At 53.8% G+C, this 15485-nt stretch overlaps 1 protein-coding gene across 4 annotated transcripts in view; it reads right to left on the minus strand.

The window, feature by feature from the left end:
- RBPMS2 (RNA binding protein, mRNA processing factor 2) overlaps nucleotides 1–15437 on the minus strand; it is a 41309-nt gene extending 25872 nt beyond the window's left edge. Inside the window, exon 1 of one of the 4 annotated variants that reach the window (XM_040226727.1) lies at nucleotides 15104–15211. In XM_040226727.1, the coding sequence (XP_040082661.1) occupies nucleotides 15104–15196 (93 nt within the window). In that variant the 5' untranslated portion in view covers nucleotides 15197–15211. Of the gene's footprint in view, nucleotides 1–276; nucleotides 463–15103 lie in introns of those variants that run through there. The other 3 variants (XM_040226729.1, XM_040226728.1, XM_040226730.1) reach the window with 3 other exon arrangements.
- Nucleotides 15438–15485: the final 48 nt, after the last annotated feature.

The following is a 15485-nucleotide window of genomic DNA, read 5'->3' on the forward strand; positions in this document are numbered from 1 at the left end:
TGGGAAAACTTTCTTAATTTACCTCTGCTGGTTAAATGCAGCCAGCAAGACCAGATCAGCCAATTATTATTACAAGGGAGGGAGATTTTCCAGAGTGTAGATCCATTAAAAACATCTTGAAACTGTGCTTTCCTGAGTAATGAAAAATCTGAAAGAGTAGAGCTTCCCAATACACTTGACTCCTGTTTTGTTTTTGGCTGCATAGCTTTTGGGACCTTAGTTCCCTGACCAGGGATCGAACCCTTGCCCTCAGTAGTGAAATCTCAGAGTTCTAACCGTTGGACTGCCAGGAATTCCCTCAACTCCTGTTGCAAGTCGCATCTCATACCACGAAGCCAAAAGTTAAGTCTTCAACTCATCACTGACAACTAAGAACAAGTTCAAATGCCTGGTGGCTCAGATGGTAAAAGAATCCACCTGCAGTGCAGGAGACCCGAGTTTGATCCCTGGGTCAGGAAGATCCTGTGGAGAAGGAAATGGCAACCTGCTCCAGTATTCTTGCCTGGGAAATCCCATGGCCAGAGGAGCCTGTCAGGCTACAGTCCACGGGGTCACAAAGTGTAGGACATAGCTGAACGACTAACACTTTCACATGCCTCAACCTACCCATGGTTTATTCTAGAAAGCCTCTAGTGTACCACATCCCCCTCCAGAGGCACCAAAGAACTTCCGTGCTCTGATGACGGCCTGCGAGATGAACTCAAGCAATAGCCTTTCTGGAGACAATGGCGTAAATCAGGAGCCCAGAGCAGTCAGGCAAAGTTACACCCAACACACACATTCTCTCTCTCCAATGACACACATGTCAGCAACAGGGACAGGAACGGCAAAGGAAACCAGTCCCACCGCTGCTCGGAGCCAGCGGCCCCACCCCATCCCCATAGGAGTGGCTCTGGGACAGGCGAAGGGCAGCTCCTTCTCTCACAAGAGTTCCACCCAGAAGCAAATTGAGCAGAGTCCCCTGCCAGTTAGGACACCCCGTCCCCTTCAGTGATGCCTTCCCTCGCCACACACACTTCTGCTCCTGGGCCGGGGGTGAGGCTTCCCCATGTCTGCACGCACAGCTCCTGAACACCGCCCTGTTCCAGAAACATCTGGGAGAGACCAGACAGCCCAGGCTCCAGGAGGATTCGCTCGAGCTCCTGGACTCCAGAGGGCAGCTGTCCTCAACACCCCTCTGCCCTGTGATGAAAGGCCTCTCATTTACATGTAAACCCCCAAACAGACATGTCTCTCTCAGGTCATGCAGCTTGTTTTTTTAAAGGTAGAAGGACTCAAAACCCGGTTCTCCCCATCAACTGCTCACCCAGGCTGGTAGAGACGATGCTTGCTTTGGGGTACCACACTGGAAAGCCCAGCCTACACCCTAGAGAATGGACTGAAAATGTACAAGCCAGTCAAGGCCCTGTTCCCTCCTCTCAGGATGATGGAATGCACTTTGGGTCAAACACACAGAACCAGAGCTGCCTCGCAGCAGAAACCTCTGCCTCAGTTCTCCCCAGGGGCCACCAATCTCACCCCGGCTAATTTTAAATCCTTCCTCCAATGGCTCCTTTCTGGCCAGATTTCCCCAGAGGCCCCCTAAAATAGAAAGTTCTTAGCACAAAGTTTCCTGCTTGAGGAAGCAGACGGGAGTGAGTACGGGGGACCTTTCCCTCGTTCCCAGCTCAGATCCTGGTTTCCATCCTTCTCTGGCTACATGACTCTTTTCTTCTGCTTCTCACCTTATAGGTTCTAGAGGCTACAATACAGGTCTCATCCTGTCCTGGGCCATTATCCCTTAGGAAGCAAGCCCAGGTCAAAGCCGCTATGGGTAATGTGGTGGGCCTCCGTCTGCCAGTTCACAGACCCTTTGCTGGGAGGCTAACGTGAATGCTCTCCTTGGTTCTTACTTGACCCTGGACACCCCAGCAAATAACATGCCCTCTGTCTTGTCCCCTTTTGCAGACATGGAAACCGAGGCCCCAGAAAGGGCTCATGAAAGCTTGGAGCAGAGCTTGGTAAGACCCAGGAAACCCCAATTCAGCCATCCACGCCATTCATCTGGCTGTGGGGAAGAGGGAGCCGCGGCTGGGCAGCCTCGTTAGCCCCAAGGATGGGTCAGGTGCTGCCATGCAGCCTTCCAGTAGCCAAGCCCTTCCCTGGGTACCTGTTTAGGATGACAGCAAAGTTCCAGAGACAGGAAGCATGAGCTTAGCAGGCTGGCCAGTCACATGTCGAGACAACAGAGTTTCCAGGGCCCACCTACCCGCTGTGCTGCTTCAACTGCATCAGGTCCTGCCCCAGCCCACTGACCCCAGGTCCCCAGCAAAAACCTACACAGACCCGCTGCTTGGCAGCTGCTCATGCTGCCCCACTCCCCGCCCCTTCCTCATTCCTTAACTAAAGAGCATCCACCCTTCAGGTCCCTCTATTTCCTCACTCCGTTTTCCTTCAAGTCTTATGAAGGCCCTCAAAGAGCCCCTGGTCATTTACTGGTCCTACCAGTCTGCACTCGCCTGGACTCCAAAACCCACAGGCAGAAGACGAGTCTCAAAACTTTCCTATCCTCCAAGGTGGCTAGAGCCAGGCTCAACACCCGAGACCTCCCCCATCTCTACACCCCTTGGTCCCTCCAGAGAAGGGACTAAGAGCCACAGACAAATGTGGCCGAGCATAGCAAAGTGCTGCCATAAATGGGAAAGGCTTTAGTTAGTGAGACCAGGGTTTGCATCCCAGCTTTATGCTTGGCTTGGCGAAGCTGCTTCATCTCTCTGAATCTCAGTTTCCTTACCTGTGCAACACAGATATCATCCACCTTCCATGACGATGAGCACACTTTGCTCTATGCCCAGCATACTTTATGCCCAGCATACAGGAGAGGCTGAACAACACGCATCTTCACTTAGGGCTCCTGTGATCTCGGCATTTACCTGCACAAAAACCTCACTTATCAGGTACCGCAGGCCATAAGCCTAAGGAAGCTGGGGGGCTTCCCTGGTGGCTCAGTGATAAAGAATCCGCCTACCAATGCAGGAGACGTGGGTACAATCCCTAGGTCCGGAAGATCCCCTGGAGAAGGAAATGGCAACCCACTCCAGTATTCTTGCCTGGAGAATCCCATGGACAGAGGAGCCTGGCAAGCTACAGTCCATAGGGTCGCAAAAGAGAAGGAAACGACTTAGCAACTCAACAACGATGAGGCTGGATCAGGCCCGGATCAGACGGGCTGGGAACGTACGGGAGACGACCTTGGGCAGTCGCCGGATTCTTCAGTGCTCCTCTTCCCCAGGGAGCTCACGTCCAGGGTGGGAGGCACTGTGGAGACCAGCTAGTTCCACAACCTCATTTTATAGACGATGAAACTGAGGCTCAGGGTAGGAAGCTGACAAGCCAATCTAATGGCACAGTCAGGATCCTTGGGTTTGGCAGGGACAGACACACCTTTTGTAAGGTCTGGTCAACAGTCCTGTGTCTTAGGCCAGCACTGGTGACCACTGTTCCATGCCAATCACTAGTGCCAGCCTCATGACAACAGGACACAACCCTCAGCAAAGAGTAAAGCACAGACAAGGGGTCAGGGACCAACTGCCATTGACACAAGATGGAAAGATTAACCAGAGAACCCATGGCCTATTCCACAAGGCTTTCCAGGTGGCTCAGATGCTACAAGAATCCGCCTGCAATGCAGGAGACCTGGGTTCAATTGGGAAGATCCCCTGGAGGAGGGCGAGGCAACCCGCTCCAGTATTCTTGCCTGGAGAATCCCATGGACAGAGGAATCTGGTGGGCTACAGTCCATGGGGGTCACAAAGAGTCTGACATGACTGAGTGACCAACACTTTCAATACAGAAATGTTTCAGGGTAATTGGAGGAAGTGTAAGGGGTTGCTCACACAATCCCAGGCTGCCGGAAGGCACCAGCCTTGTTTACCTGGGTCCTTCCCTTTCCATACACTCACTCTCTCCAAAAGCATGCACACAAGCCAAGAGAATACCTCTCTTGCCACGAAACATGGAAAGCAACCATGGTCCTGTTGAAATGGTCACCTTCATGGCAAGTACCAGCAGATCATGCTGGACCACAGCCTCATCCTTGGCACAGTTAGAAGGCAAGTTTGGAACAGGGGGGAGAAGGTAGTGATTGGGGAGGGGTAGAGAAAAGATAGAGAATCCTTTGCAATCCCCTGGTGGCCTAGTGGTTAGGACTTGGTGCCTTTACTGCTGTGGGCCAGGATTAGAACCCTGGTAAGGGAACTAAAGATCCCACAACCTTCGTGGATCAGCCAAAAAAGAAAAGATGAGGAATCTTTAGAGGCCAGTGAAAGAAGACACATGTGGAGGAACCTGCTGGAAGCATCAAATTCAACACAGACAAGGAATTTGGCCAGAGAGGCGTCCCCACACAGGACCGTCACAGACACAGTGTACGGCCTTCACGATGGTCAGAAGCAGACTCACTGGAGGCCCCAGCCAGCACCAGGCCTCCCTAAGGCAACAGGCTGGCCTTCAGCACAACGGTGTCCCCAGCCAGCATGGCACGGGGCTCCCAAGACTGCTCACTCAAGCAAGCCCTACTGCCTATCTTGCCCTCAGGCTGCCGGGAGCCAGGGAGTCCAGCCCACAGGCTATCGCTGGTGGGCAGACTTCCTGGGGTCGGCTCGGTCTTCACTGTGTGGTCCTGGGCCCCTTTCCTCCAGCTAGAGCCAGATCTTGGGTGCATGGAGCTCCCAACGACCTCTGGCCGCTCCTCCCTCCTCCCATGCTCTGCAGAGGGGCGGAGGAAGGCACAGGAAGTGGTGGCCTCCACCCTCAGCCTTACTTTTTTTTTTTAATATTTATTTATCATTATCTTGGCTGCACTGGGTCTTAGTTGGCGGTGTGCAGGATCTTCATTTCCTCATGCGGGATTTTTTCGGGGGCGGGGGTGGGGGGCGGGGGCACAGACTCTCCAGTTGTAGTGGGTGGCCTCCAGAGTGCCCGGGCCCAATAGCTGTGACATGCAGGCTTAGATCCTCTGAAGCCTGTGGGATCTTAGTCCCCCAATCAGGGATTGAACCCGCGTCTTCTATATTCCAAGGTGGATTCTTAACCTCTTGACCACCAGGGAATTCTCCCTCAGCCTTTTTCTGTTTTTTAGACTGTGCTGGGTCTTTGTCACCATGCGTGTGCTTTCTCTAGTTGCAGCAAGCGGTGTCTACTCTAGCTGCAGTGCACAGGCTTCCCACTGCAGTGGTGTCTGCTGTGGAGCACCAGCTCCAGGGGGCACAGGCTTCAGTGGTTGTGGTACATGAATTCGTTGCTCTGCGGCACGTGCAATCTTCCCGGACCAGGGAGATAACTTGTGTCCCCCACCTTGGCTGGTGGATTCTTATCCCCTGGACTACCAGGGAACCCTATCAGACTTATTTTGAGGCACACACAGGGCCCAGACCACATGGGAGGGCCTTTCAGGAGGAAAACCAGAGTAAAGCCGTCATGTGGGATAGGACAGGGGTGTGGGGTCCACAAGGCTACTCCCCAAAGTACTCCCTCCCTAGTTGGGGGGACCCCACACTCAGTCAGCCCCGGCTGGGGCCTGGCTGCTCCACCTTCATTCGCAGCATAAATACACAACTTCCCAGGTAAGGGCAGCAGCGGGATATTGTGGCTGAGAGGATGGGCTCTGTATGAACCAGTTTCTTCTGTTGGGTCTCAGCTGTAGCATGTGGGTTCCTCTCTAGTTTCACTCTGTGGGCTTAGTTGCCCCACAGCATGTGGGATTTTAGTTCCCTGACCAGGGATCAAACTCGCATCCCCTGCTTTGGAAGGCAGATTCTTAACCACTGGACCAGCTTTTACAAGAGATGAAAGGGGTGAACACTGCTGTCAAAATAGTCGTTCATCCCCGGATATTAAACCCCCTTATCCTTCAACTCCAAAAGACAACACAGCCTCCTTCCAAACCCCAGCCTTGTACTGTCCAAGACAGCACCCTGGACTCCGGGGACCCCCTGTTTGGGGCCCAGATCTTTGTCCACAAAGGATGCTGAGGTAGAAAATACCATGGCCACCCCCATCCTTCCCCCACCCCCAAATAAATCCCAGTGGTCCACCAGGAACACTACACTGGAAGAGAACTCATGCACTCATGCCTTCTAGGCAAATCTCTGCCTCACAAGGCTAGGAAACTTGACTCTGGGCCATAGAAACATCACACCAAAGAGATAAAAGATGGTCTTTGAAAACTGATTCCTTGTAGCAATCCTTTAGCAACTCTGATAGTTAGAATCCAGTCCAGAAAAGGAACTGTTTCAACTGTCCACTCCATTAAAACATCTTGCTAGCTTTGAACCCTGCCTGCTTGCTGCTTAGCACAGGGAGCCCTCCTGGTGTCATCAATCCAAACAGGGGAAAAACAAGCCTCTCGAAAGCCCCTCCCACATCCTTCCCCAGCTCCCAGCCCTCTCCAGCAACCCAAATGCAGAATATCTGAGCTGGGAGAAACCTTATTTTTAGCTGAGGTTCAGGGAGTTGCTCCAAGTCACCGAGCACATCAGAAGTACCCCAGTGTCCCTGGGTGCCCAGCTCACAAGTCAAGGCTCTTTGGCAGACCTTGATCTCACACCACCAACCCACTCAGACCCCAGTGGGGGTCAGCCTTAGGTGTCCAGAACAAGTGACCTTCAGCGTCTGAGCTAAGAGGGCAGAGGGATGACTGGGGGAGCACAGGGGCACCACTGGAGGATCCATGGTTAGTCTTAAACAGTGAATTATATAGGGAGGTCAAAGGGAAGGCTGACAGACTGCCAATTCTCAGCAGCTGAGTGGGAGCAGCTTTGCGCAGTGGGGAAGGGGCTAGGAGTAGAGCAGGGACCCTCATGGCCTCAGGAAGACCCGAGTCCAAACAGAAGCCCAGGACACAGTTTATGAGCTTCAGACTGCATTATACAAAGCTTGCAGTTTTCCTGCTGCAAACATCCACTGCCCATCATCACGCCCAGGTCAGCTCTGGCTTCTCCAAGGGGAAAAGAACCATTGAGAACCAAGACACAGGACTCAGGCTCAGCTTCCTGCTCGGCCAATAGAGCTGACACTGAAACAAAAGAAAAAGTGCCTCAAGCCAACTATCAAAGAGCCTGATTGAAGTCCCAGCCCTGCGGCCAGGCAAGTGTCTTCAAGGCCTTCACCACTGCCTCAGCAATAGAGAGGAAGGGTGGGCTAGAGGCAGGGCCCTTCACACTCTGACCTAAGAAACCAGGGAAGGGGGAGAATGTGATGGAGTCTCTGAGTGATGCTCAGGCACTGTCCTCCATGGGCTCAGGCCTCCTACATCTTCCTTTTTGCCCACAAGACAGCAAGGAAGGGAGGAAAGAAGGGGATAGAGGTTGAGAGGGTGAGAAAGCAGGATACTGGAAGCCAGGCCCTGGGGGTTTCAGAGGGGTCTCTCTGCTGGGGCAATATTGCAGCTGCCAAATGGAAACCTCAGAGCTGGCACCGTACCCCTGCAGGGATCTCAGGGGCCTGGGCCTTTTCTTCTGTATACATGTGTAGGGGGTGGGGTAGGGCTTGGTTCTGCCTGGGTCCTGTGCTTAGCGTTGGCACTGGTAGGTCACTCTTACCCCTCCCAGGGGAAATAAGTCCCTCTCAGTGGGGCCACTTGACGAGAGGTGGATGGAATGTGGTGACATGGCCCGCAGACCCAGGACTTATAAGGGCTGAACAAGGACACGGGGAAAAGAGCAAGCAGATACAGCCAGACAGCAGAGCAAACAGATACAAACACACACGTTCCCAGAACCCCAGGCCTCCCGTGTCCTCCAAGGAGCTCTGGGCTGCTCAGCTCCCTGCTAGGACACTGCCCGGCTTCCCTCCAGCAGGCCCCACCTAGGACACCTCCAAAGTTACCACAGTCCGACCTGGTGGGGCGAAGTCCAGGCTTGGGAGCTGTTCCACAGTCCTGTGCCTTCCTCTGACAATTCTGGCCCCAAATCACATGAATCAGGGCCTGACTCTAAGGCCCTACTTTGGGCAGCACTTTGTAATTTCCACTTCTTTCACAGCTACCATGGGAGTGTGAGCCTGAAGGGCCTCTGATGTAACAGGCAGAGTGATACAGGCCCATTTTACAGATGAGGAAACCAGCTCAGGAATTAGGTGCCTGGCCAGCCATTGGCCGAGCTGGGGGTCAAGTCCAAGTTATCTGGGAAGTTAGAGCGGGAGGATCTAAGATGGCCTAAATATAAAGCTTTGGACCTTATCAGTTCAGTTCAGTCGCCCAGTCCTGTCCAACTCTTTGCGACCTCATGAATTGCAGCATGCCAGGCCTCCCTGTCCATCACCAACTCCCCGAGTTCACTCAGACTCACGTCCATCGAGGCCGTGATGCCATCCAGCCATCTCATCCTGGGTTGTCCCTTTCTCCTCCTGCCCCCAATCCCTCCCAGCATCAGAGTCTTTTCCAATGAGTCAACTCTTCGCATGAGGTGGCCAAAGTACTGGAGTTTCAGCTTTAGCATCATTCCTTCCAAAGAAATCCCAGGGCTGATCTCCTTCAGAATGGACTGGTTGGATCTCCTTGCAGTCCAAGGGACTCTCAAGAGTCTTCTCCAACACCACAATGAAAAAGCATCAATTCTTCGGTGCTCAGCCTTCTTCACAGTCCAACTCTCACATCCATACATGACCACTGGATAAACCATAGCCTTGACTAGACGGACCTTTGTTGGCAAACTAATGTCTCTGCTTTTGAATATACTGTCTAGATTGGTCATAACTTTCCTTCCAAGGAGTAAGCGTCTTTTAATTTCATGGCTGCAGTCACCATCTGCAGTGATTTTGGAGCCCCCCAAAATAAAGTCTGACGCTGTTTCCACTGTTTCCCCACCTATTTCCCATGAAGTGATGGACCTTTTAGTCCAAGCTATTTCTAGCCCCAAGAACGGAAGGCTCCACATCGTGGGAACACACCTGGTCACAGCTGCTGCGAGCCCTGTTCTACACCTCATTAGGGAACCCACCCAGGTAGCATGAACTGTGCTATGCAGACTCTGTGCTCCCAGGCTGGCTGGAGGTAGGGGCCGGGCCTGCTTTCCATCTGGTTCCAGACAGAGAGAGAGGACCATGCTTTCAGAGGCAGTTCAGAAAGACAGGCTCACAGAGCCTCCAGCACCAAGCTTCCGGGCATGGTTCCCTTCCCCCATTGTGCCATCCACCCACCCTGTCCGTCCTCCTGCTGTGTGGTCAGCCAATACCCGTCTACTGCCTGACCCTGTGGCTGGCAAAGGTTGCAGGTATCACCACCACCACATCATCCCACAGATTCAAGGAGTTGTCCTAGGGCAATCCCATGCCCTTCCCCTAGCTCCAAAATCAGTACCTCCAACCCTTAAACCATGTAACATTAATCCACTGAACATGGCACCGTGCTCCTGAACCCAGAACGCCGAGCCCTTCACGTCTGTACACCACCTGACTGAGGCAGATGAAGTCTGGTGAGTTTCCTAAAGGGATGCTCCTGTCGGGAAAGGGTCTCTGTTCAGGAATGGAACCTGTATTCTAGTTTGGAGCTGCCCTGTCTCCAGCACAGTAGGACCCCTCCATCCTAAGTCGTGCCCATATACAGCTACAGCTGCACATCAGAACAGGGACCAGCCTGGGTGGAAGCTCTTCACAGCTGTGAGAGCAGCAAACGCTCCCCAAGATGGTTTCAGGTCCCATTCCAAAAACTTCTCCCGATCTTTCCCAATTAAAACCCCAAACTCCAAACAAACAAATCACTCACTTGGGAAAAGGGAGAGTGGCTAACCGCAAAGAGGAGGTAGAGACTCCAGGACACTCATGGCGTGGCATGGTTCAGGTCAGGCCCTGCCCCTTCTCCTTGAGGGTGCTAGGCTTGGTCAGAAATAACAGGCAGCCGTGATGACTTCACAATCAACGGCCTGTCCTCAGTTGGCTCTAAATGGCTGTAAATGACCGATGGGCCAAGGCAGACCCTCCGACTACACCCAGCCCCTGCTATACTCTGGAGGCACCCAACATGGATGGATCCACCAGCAGACTCTTCAGGAATGGAGGACTCAGCAATCCTGCCACCTGTCTAGCCTTGATACACCTCACAGGTAACCTTATTCTTTCCAACCAAGGATGGAATAGACAAAGAAGCTGAAACTGGGGAGGTCACGCTGGTTCCTGGGCAGGCAGTAGACAGGGTTCAGCATAGGAAGCTCTGGGGCTGTCTGCAGTTCCCACCTCACAGCAGCGTGGTCTCTGAAGTATAGGAGATGGGCTCTGCCCAGGTCCTCACACTATGCCTGGGTTGTGAGGTCCCCTCTGAGGTAGCCATGGTTAGGGGATAGCAGAGAAACTGACAAGTTACCGAATGCTGCTGCTGCCCAGAATCAACAGCTGAGCAGAGGCTGGGGGCCCCAAGGTAGGGCCAGAACCCAACACTCTAGCTGAGCTCTCGGTAACGCGAGATGGGCGGCCTTGGACCAGGAGCGCAGCCCTCAGGGCAGGTGGGAGGACGCCTCTCCTCTGCCTCTAGGACTCTCTGGAGAACCAGTGTGATAAATGGGTGGAAATAGAACAAGCTGAGTGCTGAAGAATTGATACTTTCAAACTGTGGAGCTGGAGAAGACACCCGAGAGTCCCTTGGACAGCAAGGAGATCAAACTAGTCAATCCAAAAGGAGATTAACCCTAAATATTCACTGGAAGGACTGATGCTGAAGCTGAAGTGCCAATACTTTGACCACGTGATGCAAAGAGCCAACTCACTGGAAAAAAAGACCCTGATGTCATGAAAGATTGAGGGCAGGAGAAGGAGACGACAGAGGATGAGATGGCTAGATGGCATCACCGACTCAATGGACTTGAGTTTGAGCAAACTCCGGGAGCTAGTGAAGGACAGGGGAGCCTGGCGTGCTGCAATCCATGGGGTCGCAGAGTTGGACACAGCTCAGTGTCTGAACGACAACACATGGGTGGAGAGCATGAGAGCAGAACAGAACATCCCGCGGTTCCTGTCCTGTCTCCGCTTACAGTGCTGGCTAGCCTCCTCTGCTCTGCTCCACCCCAGAAATGGAGATGAGAAATCAGAATGTCCAAACATTGAATGACACTTAGAAGCTTGTTCTTACTGCGGTGAACCAGTCAGGCTGGCCACTTACGGAGACCCAAGAGAAAGGCCTCCCAAATGAAAGGCAGTCACTTTAGAGTTACTTGAAGTACCTTTTTTTTTTTAAAGTTAAGATGCCCAAAGCAACAGGGAATCAAGGGGTTGGGAGGTGAAGGCAGTCAGCCCCAGCACAGGCTACAAGGGGGATGTACCGTCTGTAGAGAATTCACCTGATCTGGTTTTTATCACCACACAATAACAATTCTAAACATCATCTGTCATAAACTGCTCCTCCCGCAGGGGCTGACAGCTCCCACCACCCACTTTCAGGATGTGACCAGCTCAAAGAGAACTAGTCTGGAGCCAGCCCTGGGCTTCTATCTGGGACCCTGTCATCATCTAAAGCTCAGCCCTAAAGAGCCTGAGATGCAGGCTCCCTCTCCCTCCTCAAGCCTCATCCAAACCCCCAACAGAGAACAGAAGAGCCAGCAGAGGGTGTTAAGAGCAAACTCGGTTCAAATCCCAACTTAACCATTTACGAGCTACATGAAAGCTATTCAACCTGTGTCTCAGCTTCCTCATTTATAACATTGTAATAAAATAAGTACATGACAGCGCTGTTATGAGACTGAGATGAGTTAAAATGGTCAAATGCTCAAAACAACACCTGTTATAAAGACTAGATATGGGTTCACAGTACTGCAAATAGTTCAGTCTCTCCATTAGGTTATCTGAACAGAGGAGACACATCCCAGCAATCCCCAGGGCAGAGGGGAGTCTGATCTACCAGAACCTGTCTGGATTGACCTGCTTGGGTCCTGTTTGCAGGTAAAAGCCCAGAAGCATAGATGCTTTCCTCCCCTTATCCCCTAGAAAGTCTTCAGACAGAGCACCAAGATGTCCCAGATCCTGGCAAATATTTTTGATGGCAGAGAAAAGAAAGGGGGCAGTGCCCAAATCACACACTGGACCCTAAAATTCCTTTGCTCATTTGAGAGCTAACCTTGACCCATCCTGCCAGAGGCTAGGGACCAAACTGGTTCTTCAGAGACCCCTAGAGGACACATGATGGACCCTGGGGTACCAGACCTGCAGCAAGCAATTTTGACCCAACTTTAGTGGATGCAAAGGACAAAAATGGGGATGGAGAACACAGAGGGGCCAAGACCCTTAGGTCAAGCTGTAGCTCCCTTAGCCACCATTAACCCTGCCTTTCTATAACTTACTGTTAAGCTGGCTTAAAACTTTAACTTTTAGAAACTTGAACTTCACCCCTACCCCAAGATTCCAAATACCCTACTCCTCCCAGGGGGTCCTCAATGAGTAATTACTGTAACTTAATACTACCTTGTATTATGAAAGTGAAGTCTCCATTTTCAAAATAGAATATACTTTCAAACCAAATATATCTTTCCCCAGAAACACTGTAACTATCCAGCCATCCCTCAAGAATCACTAAGCCAAGACAATGCATGGGTCTGGGTCTGGGTCTGGGCAGCATCAGAGGCAAACCCAACTTGAGCTGCGTTCTTGTGCGATGTTACATCCGCACCTCCTGGAGCTCAGGCACCAGCCAAGACACACGCGGGGGAGAGTATAGCCTCTAGACTGAAAGGGACACTTGATTTTCCAACCCATCTCCTTCCCAAGTGACAGAAAAATGCCGATTTCCTCCCAGGCCTGCATGATCTCAGGCTGTTCATAATGTGGCCCCCAGCATCACTTCAACGTAACAAATTCCCCATAGTCACCCCAACAAGTCACGTGGTGCCACAGCCCACCCCGACTTTTACATGTACTGTTCCCTCTTCTTGGATTGCCTCTACCATCCCTCCAGGTCTAACCACCACCCACTTGGCCACATATTCCTTGCTTTCCTAGGTTTGCTTTAGCTAATATCCAATAGCCAACTGGGAAGAGCCAGTCTAGGTCAGCCCTGAGAGGAACCACCTCTGCTAAGGTGGATTTCTCCAACGGTGGCTCTTCGGGGTTGCAGAACTGCCTACCTAGGGGGCATCTAAGCTGAAGAGAATATGTCCAGTTCCTGCTCAAACCACCGATCTAAGATGGAATCCTGGCTGAAGAGTTTTTGGGAAAAAGGGCCAACTCTAGTGCTTACGTAACCAGAGCAGGTGTGGGGCTCCAAGAGACCACTGCGGCCCTTGGTTTTAGACCTCTGTAGTAGCAAGAGCCCATGCTCCCTCCCCTCCCCAGCACCGACTGCACTGATTCCCTGAAGCACTACAGGGCTGTAGCCCACCTCTGCCCACAAGGAGAGAAATTCCACTTCTTGACGGTTCTGCCCTCTCTCTCAGAAAAGCTACTTAGAAAAAAGTGACAAGTACCTCAAATGATTTCTCCAAGATTTTAGACTGGCCACATGGTTCACCCTTCCCACTTCAAAGGGATGGGTCTGAGGGTCTCAGGTAGGGTAAAATCCTTGCTGAAGTCAACCCTCCAGCAGAAGTGGTTCTGGGTCTATGTCCAGCTTCACAGGAGATGGACAATTTCAGTAGAGACCCCACACGCACACAGCAACCCTGTCACCCTCCCCCAACTCTCAGGGAAGACTCTAAACAACCAGATAAGGTCAGGATGGGGTCCTCAAAGCCAAGAGCCTGCATCAAAGTCCAAGACAGACAAAGCCTTCAGGAGCCAAAAGAACCCGAGCCCACACCACACTCGGGGACAAAAGTCAGACCCTCTGGTGTAGTGAAGGGTTATGTATTCCGCCTTTCCTTCCCCACAGAAAGCGGGATCTAGACCTAGATTCTCAAGATGTCATGCCATTGGTGGACTGGGGCTGGCACCAGGCCTCTGAATTGCTAAGAGTGGGAGCTAGCCCAGTGACCCTCCCTCCACCCCTCCCACAGTAAGGAGCCCAGCCCAGCCTGGCCAGTGCCGCCATTCTGCACCAAACCTATAGCACGGAGGCCGGCACCACCGGATGGGAAGCAGGCAGCATCGCCAACCCCCACCAGAGGCTCTGCGGTTTCTCCCCCAGACCAAAGGGAAGGGAGCTCAGGGTGGATAACTGGCCCTTGGTTTCCTGGGCAAGAGCCTGCCGGACATGGCAGGAAGGGTCTCCTGGCCCTAGAGTGACACAGCAGAGGCCCCTCCAGAGGGAGAAAGAGCAGCGAAGCCTGCCTCCTTTCCACAACAGTTTTGACTCCGCCGGCCAAGCTTCTGGTCTCCATTCAATGATAGCCTTAAGACTATATCCACACACCCACCCCTCCACCCCGAATACACACAGCTTCCCGGTTTTGCCACATCCAATTAACCACCCAGCTGCTGGTGATTCCACGAAGCCTTCAGACACCCTCCTCCTAGCACATGGCCGGTGAACATTCCTTGTAGAATCCCACCGGGGCCAGCTTTGGGGTCCTGGCTAGGCTGCCAGGGCAAAATCCGACAGAGGAGAACCAGGGACTGAGAGTCTTTAGGCATCTCCGTCTCAAATCAGTCAGTTGACATCTGGGGCCGTGAAGAAAGCCCGTCTATCCCGCCATGAGTACAACTCTAGTGAACCAAGGTGCCGCGCAGCCGGCCCAGGCCTCCAAGGTCACGAGGAAGGGTCAGGGTGGAAAGTGCAAGGGAGTGAGGGTGCCGCCCGCCCGCCGTGCTAATCCCGCTGTTTCTCTCAGCCGAGGCGGGACTGCCGGCCATGCGGGAGGAGCGCCTCGCAAGAGGACAGCGAGCCGGGCGGAGTGCGGAGAACGAGGGACGCGCGGGCAGCCGGCGCGGGGCGGACGCGGCGCAGCTCGCCCACCGCGGGACGCACGGACGGCGGCCGGCGCGCTACCCGCCCCTAGCCCGGGAGGGCGGGGAGACAATGCCCAACCGGCGGGGTAGTCCAGGCCGCACGCCCCCGCCCGCCGGACACGGGCTGCTCCTCCCCGGCCGAAGGGCAGCGGCGGGAAGGCGCCGGGAGCCACTGCCAGACCGCGCGGGGGGCCGCGCGCGCCCCGTCCCCCGCCCCCCTCCGCGTGCACTTCACCGGACCAGTCCCGGGGCGCAGACCCACCTCCTCCTCCAGGGTACCGCCGGAGCCCGTGCCCGTGCCGGTGCCGGTGGCCGCGCCGGTGCTGTGCTCGCCGTCCGGCTTCAGGTTGCTCATGGTGCGGGGGGTGGGGTGGGGCGGGAGTGGCGAGGGGAAGGGAGCGCTGAGGGCTAGCGCGGCGCCCGGCCCCGGCGAGGAGGTGGGGAGGGGCGCGGTGAGCAGTGCGCTCAGGGGGTGCGGGCGGGGTGGCGGTGAGAGGGGCAGCCGCCGCGTCGGGTTGGGGGGTCACATCAAGTTTGGCGGGTGCGGGAGGCGGGGAGGGGGTGCGGCGTGGGGAGGTACCGGGAACCGGAGCGGACTAAAACGTATTTTAAAGTGTGGCTGAGCTAGTAAGAAAATAAGTAAT

Source organism: Oryx dammah, unplaced genomic scaffold (genome assembly GCF_014754425.2).
Source record: "Oryx dammah isolate SB20612 unplaced genomic scaffold, SCBI_Odam_1.1 HiC_scaffold_26, whole genome shotgun sequence".
Classification (NCBI taxonomy): domain Eukaryota; kingdom Metazoa; phylum Chordata; class Mammalia; order Artiodactyla; family Bovidae; genus Oryx; species Oryx dammah.